Below are 19,594 nucleotides of genomic sequence, written 5' to 3' on the forward strand. Positions count from 1 at the left end.
CGACAATCACCTTGAATTTTAAAATGAAAATAAAGATTTGGAGGATGCAATTGTAGAAAGCAATGCATGAAGGTAGCCTATCATCTCCATTAGGTGCCTGTGCTGATTTTGTTCATTTATAGTGAATCAAAAGAACACGGCAGCGTACATGGATGAATTCTTCCGCTGATAACTATTAGGAAATAATACATAGATTTATAGTACTGAAGTAGCATCGGTAGTGTTCTAATTTGTTCTACATTTCATTTAAGTACATAATTTGTTATTCAGTTAAACGATAGTTTGTCATTTTATGTCTTTTTAACTATTTCCATGAAACTTCAGCGAATTGGGACAGCAGCTTAATTGGGCCAAAATGTACTAGTCCCAATTAACCGGAATCCATTGTATATAGGATGCGATGCAATCTTGTTGTGTGATTGTTGTGAATAGTAAATTTTACATCATATACTGTGATGCGCAATGAAAACATTGCTGATTAAGAGGCACTTCCATAGTGACCCCGGCACACAATGAACATGACAAACTGCCTTAGACTCTGATTAATAATCTACTCTATACAAGTGCATACCATAGAATAAGACAATTGAGGCCATTACATTGCAGCTAGACCTTTTTGGAAGAATATAAACCAAATAGTACCTCGCCCATCCTATTCCTTTCTCACTGTTTACTCTTTAAATATTTATACTAATTTTGTTGTTCATGGAACCATAAAGAAATTAATCGTGGAATTAATGCAACTTTAAATTCAACCAATATCACCCTCAAGTGTTTTATTTCATGTATTTTCCATACTGTTTGAGGCAATTTATGCATATTTTACATTGGTGAGTTCGAGATGAAACAGCCTTTGCTGATAAAATATTGAAGTCTAAATTATTCAGTTTTATTCGAAGTACTACAGATACTCCATAGAATACTGAAGAATATTTATTCCGTTCAATGTACATTTTGTTGCTGTTTCTGCGGCTTGAGAATATACCCTTGCAGAATGAGCAGTTCCATTTCACCCATATTCCCTTTTCCCCTCAAATCATTTTGGGAATAAATATATTGAGTAGTAGCAGCTCTACTGTGAGTATATCACCACAGCCTGGTATGGAGCCTCCAATGCACAGAAAAAGCTAACAAAGACATTTGTCCCATGTCAGTGGGGTATGTCATATTATAACTCAATGGTTGGCAATTATTTGATGATTGCAGTCACCAGCACTATTTTTACCTGCAGTATAATTTGTTTTCAGGAGTTGACATCAGCAAACTGTATTAACCTTTGACTGTGCAACACCGCACAGTAAATACATAATAATAGTGATCAAAATAATTTAATACAAAAAACTTTACCAAAAAAACAGGAGCACTTACATTTTTGTTCCATAAAAGCCCTGTGGTGTGGTTTGCTTTGATGTAAGCCTGCAGTTCAGTCCAGAAGCTAATATAGGCCTTGACCCATTCTACATGCTTTTTATCCCTGAAACATTAAGAAATATGCCATTAGTCAAAGTATCACCTTATTACTACTTCCTGTGTATATCTCTTTCTGTGTATAATTCAACATGAGATTCTGTATATTCCACACAACTATGTCAGGGAGATAAGAAACAGAAGGTTTGAGCCAGAAGAGATTTATGACAGAGATAAAAGGTACCAACACCTGAAATGGAAGCCACCAAATCTTCCTAACATCGTCATGCTGCATCTATTACTAAATCTAAATCTGTTTCTTATGATTGTGGGAAATAAATCAAAACCTACGAATTGCAATTGTCAAAAGCACACACCCCTCAGCATCAGCGGCTCCACAGTGGAGAGAGTGGAAAACATCAAGTTGCTTGGGGTGCAGATCTCGGACAATCTCACCTGGTCCAGGAACACCACTGGGATTGTGAAACAGGCTCAGCAGAGATTGCACTTTCTGAGGAAGCTTAATCAAGCATCACTCCCCACTAACAACTTAACTACATTCTACAGAGGCGTGGTTGAGAGTGTGCTGACCTTTTGCATCACAACCTGGTACTCCAGCTGCAGTGCTGTCAACAAAAAAGCCTTGCAGAGGGTGGTTAGGGGAGCAGAGAAGGTTATCGGGATCTCCCTACCTTCTGTCCAAGACCGCTTTCAGAGTCGATGCCTCCAGAAGACACGGTACATCATTAAAGACCCCTCACATCCTCTCCATGAACTGTTTGTTCTTCTGCCATCAGGTAAACATTACAGGAGCATCAAAACTAAAACCACAAGGCTACTAAACAGCTTCCTCTCACAGGCAGTCAGACTGCTAAATAGCTGCTCCACCTGACTCTGCTTTGGACACTTTTAACTTGCACTGGACACTTATAACTGATTTAACTGACATGTGGCTGCTGTGTTTTACTATTTATTGTTATGTTTATTATTTAGTGTTGTGTTTGTTATGTTATGATTGCACTGCCCCTGAGGAACGCTGTCTCATTCTGCCCTGCAGAGCTGATGTATGGTTAGAATGACAATAAAGTTTTTTGAATCTTTGAATAGTAACAGCATGAATTGGAGAACATCTACTTTTGCTACTGATGCACCCTACCTTTGCTATGTAATTTAGTACAAGATTTGTGATTTTGTGTCATTCATCAGGGCAGCTCAAATTCCCTTTCCTCTCTTGTTAGTGTTGATTGACTTTCATTGAGTTCAGAGATGTAATTTTCAGAAGTACGGTCTGTCTGCCCAACAGGCTGAAAGCATGGGAAGGTGAATGGTTACTTGTGAGAAATCTTAATATGGTTTGTATACATAAGTCTGGTACAAGCAACATGGAAACAAACTACAGATCATTCACGACCTTATTAAATGAAGGAATGAGCTTGAGAGGTTAAATGGTTATTTGCTTCATAAAGAAATGTAACCAATTTGCACAAAGTAGAATTGACTGAACAAATAATTTTTTACAATCAAGAATGGAATCAAACAAAATCTCCTGTAAGACCAGATTAAAAATTTGCTGCCATTTTGATGTCAAGGTCATTAATAAAATCAAATAAGTTTTTAAAAAAAAAAATCTAACCTTTTAATTGTATGTATTTACAGGATGTGGACATTACAAGTAAAGTCACCAATTAATGCTTATGTCTGAATTGGTCCCTAAACTATTTGGTTTACAAGCCAAGTCACACAAAGACCAAACAAGGGTGGTGCATTTATTTCCATGATTAAAAAGTCTGTGAAATACAGTTGCAAGAAAAAGTTTGTGAACCCTTTACAATTAACTGGTTTTCTGCACTAATTACTCAAAAAATGTGGTCTGACCTACATCTAAGTCCCAATCTGCCTAAACTAATAACACACAATTGTACTTTACATGTCTTTATTGAACACATTGTTTAATAATTCACAGTCCAGGCTGGAAAAAGTATGTGAACCCTTGTATTTAATAACTGGTAGAACCTATTTTAGCAGTAATAACCTCCACCAAACGTTTCCTGTAGCTGCTGATCAGACTTGCACAATGGTAATAAGGAATTTTAGACCATTCCTCCATACAAAACTGTTTCAGTGCATCAATATTTTCGGGATACCTTGCCTGAACAGCCTTCTTCAGGTCACACCATGTAATCTCAATTGGGTTAAGGTCTGGACTCCGGCTTGGCCATTCCAAAACACAATTTTTTTTTCTTTTTAAACCATTCTGTTGTTGATTTACTCCTGTGTTTCAGATCATTGTCTTGTTGCATCATCCAATTTCTATTAAGCTTCAGGTGACGGACTATTATCCTGACATTCTGCTGCAAAATGTCTTGATACAATTTTGAATTTATTGTTTATTGTTCCCTCAACAATTGCAAGCTGTTCAGGCCCTGAGGCGGCAAAGCAGCCCCAAACCATGATGCTCACAGTTGGGACGAGGTTTTGGGGTTGGTGTGCAGTGTCCTTTTCCCTTCGAACATAGTGGTGGGCAGTCCTGCCAAGAAGTTCCACTTTTGTCTCATCTATCCGCAGAACGTTGTCCCAGAGGTGTTGTGGAACATTCAAGTGGCCTTCTGCAAACTTGGGATGTGCAGCAATGTTTTTTTTTGGAGAGCAATGATTTCCTCTGTAGTGTCCTTCCATGAACACCATTCTTGATCTGTTTTTCTTATAGTGGACACATGAACAGAAATTTTGGCAAGTTCTAGAGATTTCTGCAGGTCTTTTGCTGTTACCCTTGGGTTCTTTTTCACCTCCTCCAGCATTGCACGTTGTGCTCTTGGTGTGATCATTGCAGGACACTCACTCAGAGGGAGAGTAGCAACAGGACTGAATTTCCTCCATTTGTAGACAATTTGTCTTACTGTGGACAGATGAACACTCGGGTCTTTAGAAATGCTTTTGTAGCCTTTTCCAGCTTCATGCACCTCTACAATTCTTCTTCTAAGGTCCTCTGAAAGTTGTTTTGATCGAGGCATGGTGCACATAGAAACATAGAAAACCTAGAGCACAATACAGGCCCTTCGGCCCACAAAGTTGTGCCGAACATGTCCCTACCTTAGAAATTATTAAGGTTACCCATAGCCCTCTATTTTTTTAAGCTCCATGTACCTTTCCAAAAGTCTCTTAAAAGACCCTATCATATCCGCCTCCACCACCGTCGCCGGCAGCCCATTCCACGCACTCACCACTCTCTGCAAAAAAAACTTACCCCTGACATCTCCTCTGTACCTACTCCCAAGCACCTTAAACCTGTGCCCTCTTGTGGCAGCCATTTCAGCCCTGGGAAAAAGCCTCTGACTATCCACACGATCAATGCCTCTCATCATCTTGTACACCTAAACAGGTACACATAAACAGATCTTTCTTGAGAAGAGGAGACTGTCAGTAACCTGACTGTGTGTCATGTTTTTTTTAAATATAGGGAAGAGCACCTCTACAACCCACAACTCCAATCTCATCTCTTTGATCGGAAGACCTGACTCCAAATAGCTGTTGCAGAAGGCATTCCCCTAGAGGTTCGCATACTTTTTTGAACTTACACTGTGATTGTTTAAATGATGTACTCAATATTGATGAGATGTAGTACAATCGTTTGTGTGTCATTAGTTTAGGCAGATTGTGTTTGTCTATTATTATGACTGAGATGTAGATCAGATCACATTTCATGAGTAATTAATACAGAAAACCAGTTAATTGCAAAGGGTTCACAAACTTTTTTCTAGCTACTGTAGATGCTTATTCCCCTCCTAATATTCTGATAGTCTTATGACTACCAATACTAATTTGTACAATCCCAAACAGAACAAAACACAGAAGACTGGATAATTCATTACAATTCACTGGGTCCTGTGCAGAGCTGCACTGGGAGTAAGCCTGTCAGCAACAAGACTGAAGCAATTGTTGGATACAGATGGAAAGATACTTCATGCACTGAGGATTTCAAATAAAGAGAGAAATACTATAGATTTTGGAAATCTGTAAATAAACTGTATTTATTCAGGTCAGGCAGCATTTGTGGAGAATAATGATGCTATCTAACCTGCTGGATATTCTGACCATTTCCTGCTCTTCCAATCATTTTATAACTGGAGTAATCCCAACTTTTGTTTTTCCCAGTTTTCTAGTGTAAAGTCACAGAGTATTGAATGTATATACAGGTTAGAAACCATGTAGATAGTCTAATTTATCAGATTGGGATATTTTGAGAATACGAGACCCAGTATTAGCAAATTTCATTAAACACAGTATAAATGGTACTCATACGTGTCTTTGTACTCCTTCAGAATCCGATTGGTGTAAAACATAGCAGCATCCATCATCTCTTTAACATAAGGACCAGGTTTTGGAGCCTACAAAGAAAGTCATTTCATTAATTCCCATGCCTCGAATTTTATAACTTATACACTCAAACAACCTATGCCATCTAGATTCCAATAAGCATTCAAATACACATTTCTCAAACACCTCCCTTCACTGCCATCAGGCAATCATGATTAACATTGTCATTTTCATTGGGGTCAGTTACATATGTATCACACATTCAGTTTGTTGACTACTTTAGACAGTTCAAAGTTATTTACATTAATCTCATGTCTAATGAAGTTAAAAGGTCCAATTTTTGGTAAAAACAGATGGTGTAAGTATCTGATTGTAAGTGTTTATAGTTCATATGCACCCTGGTGATGGGCAATTCAACAAACTAGTCATAATTGCAAACATTAAGAAGCAGATTCTAAAAAGAAATGCTGGGAAACCTGCTCCTGTCCCTTATAAATAAAAGGAAATCTTTTAAGTTGTTTGTGCTATTCCATATCAATAACTACATTGATTTAATAACAGTTCAATCCACCCTGAATGGATATCAGGTTGGCGGCATGGTGGCACTGCGTTAGCGTAATGCTTTTACAGTGCCACCATCACTGTTCAGGGCTCAATTTCCACTGCTCCAACATTACAAAACGGCATACGGGCTAGAGTTAGTAAGCTGTGGGCATGCTATGTTGGCATCGGAAGTATGGTGACACACACAGGCCGCCCCAGCACGTCCTCGGACTGAGCTGGTCACTGAAGCAAACAACACATTTCACTTTATGTTTCAACGTACATGTTGACAGATAAAGCTAATATTTAATCTATCTTTATCCAACAGCATAACATAGAAATTGCAATCCATGCAGGCACGCTTTCATTTTTTTGCATTTTCTCCTTTCTCTCGTTTTACCTAACAAGTGATTCCATAAATGTCAACATAATCCACACGGTAGGCTTATTCAGAAAGTCAGAAGGCATGGGATCCAGGGAAGTTTGGCCAGGTGGATTCAGAATTGGCTTGCCTGCAGAAGGCAGAGAGTGGTGGTGGAGGGAGTACATTCAGATTGGAGGGTTGTGACTAGTGGTGTCCCACAAGGATTGGTTCTGGGACCTCTACTTTTCATAATTTTTATTAACGACCTGGATGGGGTAGAAGGGTGGGTTGGCAAGTTTGCAGATGACACAAAGGTTGGTGGTGTTGTAGATAGTGTAGAGGATTGTCAAAGATTGCAGAGAGACATTGATAGGATGCAGAAATGGGCTGAGAAGTGGCAGATGGAGTTCAACCTGGAGAAGTGTGAGGTGGTACACTTTGGAAGGACAAACTCCAAGGCAGAGTACAAAGTAAATGGCAGGATACTTGGTAGTGTGGAGGAGCAGAGGGATCTGGGGGTACATGTCCACAGAACCCTGGAAGTTGCCTCACAGGTGGATAGGGTAGTTAAGAAAGCTTATGGGGTGTTAGCTTTCATAAGTTGAGGGATAGAGTTTAAGAGTCGCGATGTAATGATGCAGCTATAAAACTCTGGTTAGGCCACACTTGGAGTACTGTGTCCAGTTCTGGTTGCCTCACTATAGGAAGGATGTGGAAGCATTGGAAAGGGTACAGACGAGATTTACCAGGATGCTGCCTGGTTTAGAGAGTATGCATTGTGATCAGAGATTAAGGGAGCTAGGGCTTTACTCTTTGGAGAGAAGGAGAATGAGAGGAGACACGATAGAGGTGTACAAGATAATAAGAGGAATAGATAGAGTGGATAGCCAGCGCCTCTTCCCCAAGGCGCCACAGCTCAATACAAGAGGACATGTCTTTAAGGTAAGGGGTGGGAAGTTCAAGGGGGATATTAGAGGAAGGTTTATTACTCAGAGAGTGGTTGGTGCGTGGAATGCACTGCCTGAGTCAGTGGTGGAGGCAGATATACTAGTGAAGTTTAAGAGACTACTGGACAGGTATATGGAGGAATTTAAGGTGGGGGCTTATATGGGAGGCAGGGTTTGAGGGTCGGCACAACATTGTGGGCCAAAGGGCCTGTACTGTGCTGTACTTTTCTATGTTCTAATCCCAGTGCCAATTTGCAACTGCAACACTGTATAGTAAGATGCAAAGGGAAACTTAAAGCCATCAGCAAGTCACATACAAAAGTTCAAGGACACAGCGCAAATCATGAGCACATTCTGCAACAAAGAAACCTACTCTTCTAGGCAAGATTGTCTTGCTTAGATGAACAAAATACTTACCACTGCCAACCATCCAAGGCCAGGAATGCTCTCGCTTATTGCTGATAGATGATTAAATTGACTGCTTCCACGGTTTTTTTCTCTGAATTCTTGAATCTGCATAATTTTACTGGACAGTGGCTGAAGCAGTTGGGTCAACTCAGCCTGTAGATACAAAGCAAATGACCACTTGTATAATTGCCTAAAACGGTGCAGCAGGTAGCATAATAAATAGTGCATTAAAACAGAAATACGTAACTGAAGGCACTGTGCTCATACAAAGCACAGCTGCAGAAGAATATATCAGCTAAGATTTTAACTTTCTATCTTCCCCAGAATGAGTGCAATGTCAACACTTGGAAAGAGTGGACACTGGGATGGAAGCAGGAAAGAATTCAACTTTCAGCAGCAAAATTGGACAAATCACTAGGTGAGAAAATGCTGTCTCACTCCCCAACTCAACCTGACTTTCATCAACAATTATCACAAGTCACTCATCCCAAAATATTAGAATGATACAAAATTCTTATTCTGTCAGATTGGGCAATGAGGTTCCAAAAAATAATGAAGGGCATTAATAAAAAAGTTAAAATATTTTTCTGCAATTAAACAAAAACTGCTCATAAAATAATTGTCCTGTAACTAAACCATTTTTAAAAAAATTAATGCTCTTATAACGTCCTCTGGGAAGAGAGGAATTAAAACTGCAAGTTTACCAAGGTAGATTACAATAAAAATTTGGATACAAGAATTTATTTTGAAAAATTTTGGTGGGTTAAAAGGTATCCAAGATTGATAAACAAAACAATAGCACATTAAAAAACAAACTTTGGGGCATACATCTCCAATCAAATTTGAAGTTTCGAAGATCTGCTTTTATTTTTTGGTCAGAAATCAGTTTTGAATTTTATAGATAATTTATTCCGTGGTTCCAAAGAAATTTATATAGCACAGAAACAAACCCCTCAGCCCACCACTTCACTAATCAAAACTAATCCCATCTGTCTACACGCGATCCTCTATTCCCTGCCTGATCGTGTGTCTGTTTCGATGCCTCTGAAACATCGTTGTTGTAACTACCTCTATGCCTCACCTGACAACAAGCACCTGCCACTGTGCAAAATAAAAGTTGCAATGCAAATCTCCTTTAGACTATCCCCCTCTTATCTTTGAGCTACATCTAGAATTTGACCTTTCCATCCTGGGAGTAAAACTCTGACGATCAATCCCAACTATGCCTCTCATAATGCTTCCATCAGGCCACCCTTCAGCACTCCATTAAAAACCCAATGCCCCACTGGATGAGACCTCCAAAATGTTCCCTCCGTGCAGCCAAAACATTCTAACAATAAGTGCAATTTCACTTCCTTTTCTTACATAGCCCTATATGTCACATTCAAAACATTTACAGCCTAGAATATTGAGATGCTAGCCCTGTCCTTCTCGCACACAAGTTTCAGCAAATGCTATGATATTGTAGTTGAATGTACAAATCTAGCTCATCTGCTTTACCTGATATATTCCTTGCATAACAATTTCCATATATGCAAAATTTGCAACACAGTTACAGGAATATATTGTACTGTCCACTTAGTATGACTGAAATTTATAATCTTAACTCACTATTGTTACAAGGAGCAAATGTGGCTTTTAAGGTAGCACACAAACTAGATTACAAGGTTGATATCTCAAGTCCCACTGCAGGAACCTAAACACAAAATTCCAATGCCATACTGAAAGGGAAAAACTACACTTAGAAGTTCTCCCTTTTTCTCAGAGAAGACGTTAATGGATTGCTCCAATTTGCTACCATCACAACAGGTCAACATCAGTTGTTATTCCATTGGCTCTCCTCTCAGCTCTGAAACACTTGGACAGTGAATACCACAAGAAAATGAATCTCTGGGTCATATATGGTGCCAAATGTACTTGGATAATAAATTTATTTTGAAATTTAAATTTTAAAAAATGCTGCAAGAGCACTTAATTAGCAACAACAACTCCTAACCGATAAAGCACTATTCAATAAAATAACTATGATCTTGTCCTCCACTCCACCTACTTCCCTGAGCTCACCAACAAACCAGGACTCTATACATCTTAGCTTGAAAATTCCACCACTCTACCACAGGAAAAAAATTATAAAGATTCAAAATAAAGAATAAATTCCTTTCTTAAATGGGTGACCCCTTTTTCTAAAATTGACTCCTATTGTAGATTCTGGGGGGGGGGGGGGAATCCTCTTGGCCTCATTCTTCTAAATTCCAAAAGTACAAGCTTAATCTGCTCAACCTTTCCTTAAAATTGATACCTTCATTTGGCATTCAAACCAGCAGATCTTTCCTGAACAGACACTTCAAATAAGGAGATTACAAACACACACAATATTCTGGTCAAGGTGGTCACCAACATCCCGTACAGTGGTATGAAGAAATACTTAAAGCCAAACTATAACACTGATAGTTGATACATCGTGGTTGGAATCCTGATGAAGGTTCTCAGCCTGAAATGTTGACTCTATTCCTCTTCATAGATGGTGCTTGACCTACTGAGTTCCTCCAACATTTTCTGTGTGTTACTCTGAATTTTCTGCATCTGCAGAATCTCATGTGTTTACGTCGTTGACACATTTTGCCATTATCATTCACTTATCAACATCGTGGTCACATACCACATTTTGAAGTTTGCTAATTTGCTGTCAAACCAGCTAACACCTTAAAGCGCTCATTAGGAACCATTTTGAAGAAATACCTTACAATGCTACTTAAAAATTTAATGATTAGGACATGAACATTGTTGACAGAGACTTGAAATTAACTGCATCAGTAAGCAATTTATACACAATTATGACTGAGGTACATAATTAGCAGCTATTTTTAATCTTGCATGGCACCTTAATTAGTCTCTGGTGGAAACCTTAGTGGGGAGAAACAACCAAACATTTCAGGATTACTTAATTTATTAAGATTAACACAACAAAAACACTACCTCAAAATACTTCCAATTACAGGTTCCGCTGTAAAGTATCAATCAACATATTTAATCTGATTGCTCACACTTCTTGCAATTAACCTACCAGCACATCTTTGGGAAGTTGGAAGATTTGAAGCAAATAGTAACAGGAGGAAAATACAAACTCCATGTGGATCCCTCGAGCTCAGAGACTGCAGTGCTCACAGCTGTGTCGCCATGCCACCAAAGGAAGGTCTACATGGTACCAACGCACCACGGTGGCGTAGCGGTTAGCGTGACGGTACTGCAGCCTGGGGCCGCTCTGTAAAGTGTCTCTGTATGTCCTCCCCATGGAATGCATGTGTTTCCCCCTGGGTGCTCCAATTTCCTCCCACAGTTCAAAGACATACCGGGTAGGTTAATTGGACACTGCAAATTGTCCCGTGATTAGGCTGGGGCTAAATTAGGGTTGTGGGGTTCCTGGAGCGGCGTGCGTCAAAAGCTCTACTCAGCGTTGTAGCGCTAAATAAACAAACATTGTAGTTTGGGCATGATTCATTAATTCAGCACTACACAAGTATCAGATTAGTCTATCCAGGTCTAAGCAACTCACTGCATGCTGAATGACCTGAGGGGATCAGGTGGTAAAACAGGAATTTAGTTGTGTAATCCTAATCAGTGCTATGCATTTGAAAAATCTTCTGAAGAGAAGCATGACTGCGGTCATTGCTATACTCCCAAAGTTCAGGTTCTGGTTCATGTCTGTGCATCTGTTGGAATTTGATGTCCGGTACGTGTCAGGGGAAAAGAGAACAGGGTGCCGGAGCTGTGAAGAGGCAACCACTGCGCTGCCCTGAAAAGCACACTGGGATCGGCTCCATCCTGTGAGAATGCAAGATTTACAAAATGTCTGCCTCACAACCCTCTCCAACCCTCTGTCCCTGTCGTGGGAAGTGGAAAGAGGGCTCTGGTGAAGCCGTATAGGCCAATCCCCTGTACAGTGGATGCAACGGATTACAGAGACATTGATGAACTCCAACCACACCCATTGACTTTGGACGACGGAGACAGGTGGCCATCAATGACCTATAATCCACTGGGAGCTAAGGGCTCGAGAAGAAGAAATACGAAGTATCAGTGGTGTACCCAGCACACTTACACGTAAATAATTGAGACAATAACTCAAGTTCAACAGTAGCAGTCAATGCAGTCTCCATTTACCTTTAAGATTTATTCTTGATCGAGGCAGCAGCATTTCCAAATTGCAAATGACACAAAATGGTGGCGCAATGAAGATAAAAACAGCAGAACAAAACAGATTGACTAGTAACGGATGACAGTATAGTACTGAGAAATGTGAAGTGGTTACATTCTGCTAGGTAGAACAGGGAGAAGCAAAACAAACAAATAGGTGGCACAATTTTATCTGGACAATTGCCACAGAAAGCTACCTGCCTACCTGTGGAGGCTGCTGACACTGGGAAGCCGTTACCAGGAATCCTCTCTGGAACTTCAGAGCTTCATTCACCATATCAGCCTAAACAGATAGAAAAATATGTACATAACAACATTTTATTATTTGTACAAGGCTGAGTTTATGTTCAAATATACTGAGGTGGCTTTTGATTCATTATCATGTTAATTTACTGCCATCAAGTTTTGCTTAACGTCCCAGTTTTGCTATTCAGTACTCCAACTACTAAAACCTATTTTGGAAACGTTCTTCACACCCTCTGTTGGTCGGGGTTGACCACGGACGATGCATCCCAACCGCCTACGTGATACCCAAGCCAGGGCAGTATGATATGGAGAGCAAACTGTTGCCCCTGTAGCAAGCTCCCCCTCTCCATGCAGCTGATGAAACTAAAGGAACGGCAGAGACCGATACAGTTTGGCACCAGATGCGCCGCAGCGATTGCCAGTCAGCGCTAAAGTCAATGTAGGGCTGCCTTAGGGACTCCAGAAAATTTCAATCTTAACATTATTTTCTATACATCAAAGGTCCCATCAAATCAGTTCCAGCTCCCATTCCAACACCCTCACCAATATCTCCTGTAATTTCTCCCCTCTCTATTCTGTCTAGCCTCAGCTACATTGGTGAGAACCATCATAAATTGAGGGACCACTTCGTTGAGCACCTCCGCTCCATCAGCCACAAGTAGAAATTCCCAGTGGCCAAATATATTAATTCTGGTTCCCATTCTGACATGCTGATCCACAGCATCCTCATGTGCAAAGATGAGGCCTTCCTCAGGGTGGAGGAGTAACACACTGTATTTCATCTGGGTGGCCTTCAACCTGATTGCATGAATATCGCTTTCTCCTTCCGATTTAAAAAAAAACTCCCCCCTCTCCTCTTCCTGTTCCCCACTCTGACCTTTTGCCTTTTCTCACCTGTCTATAACTTCCCCCTGGGTCCCCCTCCTCCTTCCCTTTCTCCTACTGTCCACTCTCCTCTCCTATCAGATTCCTCCTTCTCTAGCCCTTCACCTTTCCCACCCCCCTGACTTCATCTATCACCTTCCAGGAACAAGCCTCTTTTCCCCTCCCCCCCACCTTTTTATTCTGGACTTCCCCCTTCCTTCTCAGTCCCGAAGAAGGGTCTTGGCCCAAACCGTCCACTGTTTATTGCTTCCCACAGATGCTGCCTAACCCGCTGAGTTCCTCCAGCAATTTGTGTGCATTGCTTTGGATTTCCAACATCTGCAGACCTTGTGTTTATGATTTAATGCCCCCGATGCTACCCCTAAGCACAGGGGCCAAGTGACTAACCAACGTGCAAATGTTTGAAATGCGGCAGGAAAACAAAGCACCTCCAGGAAACCCTTACAAACCCCACAGAAATAGCACTGGAAGTTAGGAGTGAAGCCGAACTTCTGTCCCTCTGGTTTCTTCCTGACTTTCACTGCTGTCGCTGTGGGACTTGCACGTTCTATAAGCATTGTAAGCAATAAGTAAATATAAAAATATTCAAAAGGGAATGGTATTAGCTAGCAAGCTATTTCCATTGAACGCACTGATATTTACAAGTAGTGATAGGGGAAAGTATAAATCAGAAAATGCAGCTGCTTAAACAAAGATGACCCTCTACTAGAACAACATGATACAGCGAGCCATTTGACACAAGTGGTCATGGTATTTATGTAAACAATGACTGGTTGCTGAATGTGCACATTTATCTTTCCTACCCACATGGCTTCACCTATCAACTAGCTACCCTCTTTCCTCCCCCCCCCCACCTCTTTGTTCTGGCGTTTTCCCCCTTCATTTCCATAGATGCCACTTGACCTGCTGAGTTTCTCCGGCATTTTGTGTTCGTTGCTATGTGTATGTATATTTGTGTGAAATAATTCAAAATAGGGCCTTGGGCCAATGTCATGAGTATGTGGATCTATGGATAGCAAATCAGTCAATAATGACAGAGTGCACTATACCATAATTGATTAATATTAACTTCCTGATTAGCATCAGTTTGCCTTCCTGAACATATCATTGATGGATACAGAGGTAAAATTATATTTGGTGACAAGGAGGAAAAGAAAAACTGTAATAAGGATTTTCTTCAACCTATTTTTTTGCAAAGGTACCAAATTCAAGGCCAAAGGCTCCAATAGGTATAAAATTAAATTAATATATGCAGGTTTAAATACTGTCAACAGCATGGTAAACTACATTGCATGCATCTCACCACCAGCAAGCTATTCTTTCCCCATATCATGTTTATCATGCAAAGTACTAGCTCGATTTTTTGATTGTTAACAAGTGGCATCGGCTTTTCACTTCCCCCATGTCAAGCACCTAGATACTATTCAGTTAAGAGTTCAATTGATTTAAGGATTAAACTGCAGACTTTTAAATGAATTGGCTTGTTTATAATAAGAGTTAAAACAAACATTTAAAATCGATTTTTCATAAAGTAGCCATGAGCACACTATCAAAGTTTCTGGCCTGTTTTCTGTTATACAGCAAGATACACGATCAATAGATTTCAAAGAATGATCAGGAATATTGAGTTCTAGGAAACTACATCACAATCACTTAAAGACAAATTACTCACATGTTTCTCAACATCTCCTCCAAGTTCTTTGCTTATTTTATAATATGTAGCCACTGGCCCAGCGAGAATTTCATCAAATGCCTCAACATAAGGAGAAGACACTACAAAGAAGCAAAAACATATGAGAGCTAGCCAAGGAGGGAGCAGCATCACAAGTCATTAATGCACAAGCAGACATGCTACAAAATAAAGGATAATCAAATATTATGTTACAAAATGGAGAACAGAATAAGTATTGTGGGTCTTAACCACATTCTGTTTCTTCTCAGGGAAAAAAAATCATGAGCTCTAGCTCAGCTTCCCTTATTAGCATTGAAGCAGTTGAAGCTGGATACACAAAATCATGGAATACAGTTTTTATTCTTGTTCATGGACAGAACAGAGTGTCTGGTTCCCATTAGGGAGAGATTGAAGAGTTATCCATCAGCTGCCAATGAAGTGGTGGAACCATTCTCTTGTATTCATTTGTTAAACATGTGTTTGGGTATGACTATGGTGTATGTAATCAGCTATTGATATTATAGGAAAAGGTATTTCTCTCTTTTGTCCCGTAGAGTTGGTTGCCTAAGATAATTTAGTGACTCTTTTGAAAAGTGATATATAAAATATATGCTGATATAATAAACCCTCTGTGCTTGAAACAGCCCCGGGATTTTTGAATTGCTTGTTTCCACTAACAAATAAACCCAGGCTTAATTCTTTCGGTGTAAAATAAATAAAACAAATGCATATGGTACAAATTTCAAGTTAGATTAAACAACTGTTCATTAATCTACAAGGATTCTTTCGTATAAAGAATCATGTGGCTTCCAAAGGAGAAAGCTTTTCAGTTATCGTTTTCTATCACTGTATGATTTTGAACCAGGTTACGTTTCTTCATGCATATTAGATTTGAATTCACAGAGGAATCGATTTAGAGAAAACTTAGTACAAAGGATGTGGACTGTTAAAGCAGATACTTTACAAACCAAAAGTGCTGCAATGATAGCTCAGAAAACATGAAAGTAATGATACATTTAATCAGGATTTTCCCATCTACCCGCAGTACTTCTAATGATGGAAATACTGTCCAGCCGCATGTTATCACTTTTGTTGTGGTGATTTCTTATTTTGCTATCTTTAAACTTGAGCACTGGAAAATTGCAAATGTCACTCCACTCTTCAAAAAGGGAGACAGGCAGAAGGAAGGAAACTATAAGCCAGATAGTTTGACCTCAGTAGTTGGGAAGATGTTGGAGTCGATTATTAAGGATGTGGTTCCATGGTACTTGGAGGTAAATGGTAAAATCCGCCAAAGTTATCGTGGCTTTCTTAAGGAAAAATCTTGCCTAACAAATCTGTTCGAATTCTTTGTGGAAATAACAAGCAGGATAGACAAAGGAGAATTGGTGGATGTTGTGTATTTGGATTTTCAGAAAGCTTTTGATAAGGTGCCACACATGAGACTGCTTAGCACGGTAAGAGCCCATGGTATTACAGGAAAGATACTAGCATGGATAGAGCATTAGCTGATTGGTAGGAGGCAAAGTGCAACACTGAAGGGAGCCTTTTCTTATTGGCTGCTGGTGACCTGTGGTGTCCTGCAGGGGTCAGTGCTGGGACCGCTTCTTTTCACGTTGTATGTCAATGACTTGCTGACAGAATTGATGGCTTTGTGGCTAAGTTTTCAGATGATATGAAGATAGGTGAAGCAGGTAGTGTTGAGGAAGTATGGAGGCTGCACCAGGCCTAAGACAGATAGGTCAAAGAATTAGCAAATGGGAAACAGTATCAGTAAGTATATGTATGGTCATGTACTTCGGCAGAAGTGTAGACTATTTTCTAAATGGGCAGAAAATACAAAAAACTGAGGCGCAAAGGGTCTTGGGAGTTCTCATGCAGTATTCCCTAAAGGTTAATTTTCAGGTTGATTTGGTGGTGAGAAGGCAAATGCAACGTTAGCATTCCCTTTGAAGGGACTAGAATATAAAAGCAGGATGTAATGCTGAGGCTTTATCAGACACTGTGAGGCCTCAGTTGGGAGTACTGAGAGCAGTTTTGGGCCCCTTATTTAAGAAGGAACACACTGACATAGGAGTGGGTTCAGAGCAGATTCACGAGAATGAAAGGCTGATCGCGTGAAGAGAGCAATTGATGGCTCTGAGCCTTTACCTGCTCAAATTTAGAAGAATGAGAGGGAGTCTCATTGAAATCTATCGAATGTTGAAAGGCCGAGATAGCGGGGATGTGGAGATGTTTTCTATGGTGGGGGAATCTAAAACCAGATGACACAGCCTCAGAATAGAGGGGCATCCATTTAAAATGGAGATGAGGAGGAATTTTTTCAGCCAGACGGTGGTGAATCTTGGGAACTTGTTGCTTCAGGCGACCATGGAGGCCAAGCCATTGGGTGCATTTAAGGTTCTTGATTAGTCAGGGTGTGTAAGGTTACAGAGAGAAGGCGGGAGAATGGGGTTGAACGGGAAATGGATCAGCTATGAGTGATCCGGCAATAGTCAGATAATCCAACAATCTCAAAGCATCCATAAAGTGGATTTAGATATTAACACAGATCATTCAATGGGACAGAATAAAGTGCAGGCAAGAACTTAATCCTTTATAATGTTCAAACAACTGGTTTTTCCATTACCATCAGAAAAACCAAGTTCACTTCCAGCAGACGACCCTATTGTCTCCAACCGCAGCACAGCTTTCTCCAGCCTTTGTACAAGAGCTTCCATATTTGCCATTGTTCAAACCTGAAAGGAAGGATCAACAAGTTCAACAATGCAGTAAGCAAATGTTATTTAAAATACACACACATTGCTTATTCAAATGTTATGCTTTTCTCATCCACCATGAGGTATAACATTTCAATTTATACAATTGTTGTACAGCTGATATTCCCTCTCCCCCCTGCCCCAAATAAATGACACAAAGGTGTACACCCTACACATTACTAACATATGAAACACCGCAGGCCAGGTGTCCCTTTATTTTCACTAATGTACTAGTTTATACAGAAACCATGTTCCAAAGTTTATTGAGACAATTTTTGATGAGGTACATTTTCCAGCCTCCTTTAGATATTTTAGTATCAAAACCACATAAAAATCTCTCTCAGGAATAAGCTTAAATGTTGCATATCCCGGAGTTTGATCGAAAGTTGCATCTTTCAAGTAGAAAAACATAGGCAAAGATCTGAGTCACTCTTCAAGCTCTTATGCTGCAGAGAAAACAGTCCCAGCCTGTCCATTCTTTACTTATAACTCAAGCTGTCTGATCCAGCAATGTAACTGTGAATGTTTTCCACTCCCTCTGGTTTAATCATATTCTTTCTATCACACAGCAGCCAGAATGACAAAAAATACTTCAAGTACAGTCTAATGATTTGTGGCAAAGCCACTACTCATCGCCTCAGCTAAAGGTCATTATAATATGCTCTTTTCAAGTTTAATAATAATTCAACCATACATGAACACAGCCACACAAAACACTGTTCCTCCAGGGCCAAGGTGCAAAGTAAATTACCAACAGCACACTGCACATAACGCATATGGTTATGATAACAGAAAAACAGACACAAAAAATATACAGCCCAAGTCCTTGAGTGGCAGGGCCTCACCTCACCCCCTTCTGTTAGTACATTTTGGGAACTTATACCCCAAAGATCTCAATGCTCATCAACACTTCCTCACCCAGCTGTGCACATCCTGTCCTGCTTTAACTTCCCAAAGCACACCAATTTGCACAGTCCAAGTTAAACTCCATCAGCCATTCCCTTGTACACTTTCCCACATGACCTAGATTCTCTGTAACCTTAAACATCATTCTGCCCACTACACCTCCAATTGTGGTGTCATCTGCAAACTTATTGATCTGACACCTACACTTATTTCAAAAATCAAAAAACAATTATCCATCACTCAAATATGTAGGATCTGGCTACTTGGCTTTGAAATTTAATCATGTAAAAGGAAGACAGTGATGTAACAGTTAGTGCCACTGCCTCACAGTTCTAGTGACCCATGACACCTGTGCAGAGTGACAAACTCTCTCCTTCATTACGGGTTTTCTCCGGGTGCTCTAGTTTTCTCTCACATCTTAAAGATATGCTGATATCTTAACTGGTGACTATAAATTGTCCTCAGTGTGGCAAAAGATTAGGGGGTGAGTTATGGGCAAGAGACTAGGTGACAGGTCCTTGCCGAGTAATGAACACCTGTACGTATGAAGGAACATTTGGGAGAAAGGCATGGCTTTGTCATCTGTTGCAGGCATCTTCTGCTGTCTGGGCACTACATTTGTGCTGTGTTTTAGTAAACTGATTAAGCACAGTTCAAAGGAACAAAACCTGCTGCAGCCTGGAGAAAACCTGTACAGGGTTCCCTCTAGACACTTCCTATTAAATTGCTCCGCTGGGTTCATGCTGCCTCCCAAAGGACTAAATTAATATCACTTTTAGCATTTGTGAGACTTGGATTCCTACCAGAAGCTTTCTACAAGTGAAGCTCCAACCTCAGAGTTCCCTCAAAACATTTCCATTACAGAATAATTGTTTAACAGAGAAAACATCATACTTTGTACCATTTTAGTCAATGAACATAAACACAGCAATTAAAACTACGTATAAAC

General features: G+C 40.1%; 1 protein-coding gene across 1 annotated transcript in view; it reads right to left on the bottom strand.

The window, feature by feature from the left end:
• The window catches only part of cap1 (CAP, adenylate cyclase-associated protein 1 (yeast)), a 42,792-nt gene that overhangs the window by 16,128 nt on the left and 7,070 nt on the right, over positions 1-19,594 (bottom strand). The window contains exons 2-7 of the mRNA XM_063033940.1: positions 17,610-17,718; positions 14,981-15,081; positions 12,383-12,460; positions 7,993-8,136; positions 5,707-5,792; positions 1,369-1,474 (exon numbers count right to left, since the gene is read on the bottom strand). Of these exons, the coding sequence (XP_062890010.1) occupies positions 1,369-1,474; positions 5,707-5,792; positions 7,993-8,136; positions 12,383-12,460; positions 14,981-15,081; positions 17,610-17,709 (615 nt within the window). The 5' untranslated portion in view covers positions 17,710-17,718. The remainder of the gene's footprint in view (positions 1-1,368; positions 1,475-5,706; positions 5,793-7,992; positions 8,137-12,382; positions 12,461-14,980; positions 15,082-17,609; positions 17,719-19,594) is intronic.

The sequence above is a fragment of the Mobula hypostoma genome, chromosome 26 (genome assembly GCF_963921235.1).
Source record: "Mobula hypostoma chromosome 26, sMobHyp1.1, whole genome shotgun sequence".
Classification (NCBI taxonomy): domain Eukaryota; kingdom Metazoa; phylum Chordata; class Chondrichthyes; order Myliobatiformes; family Myliobatidae; genus Mobula; species Mobula hypostoma.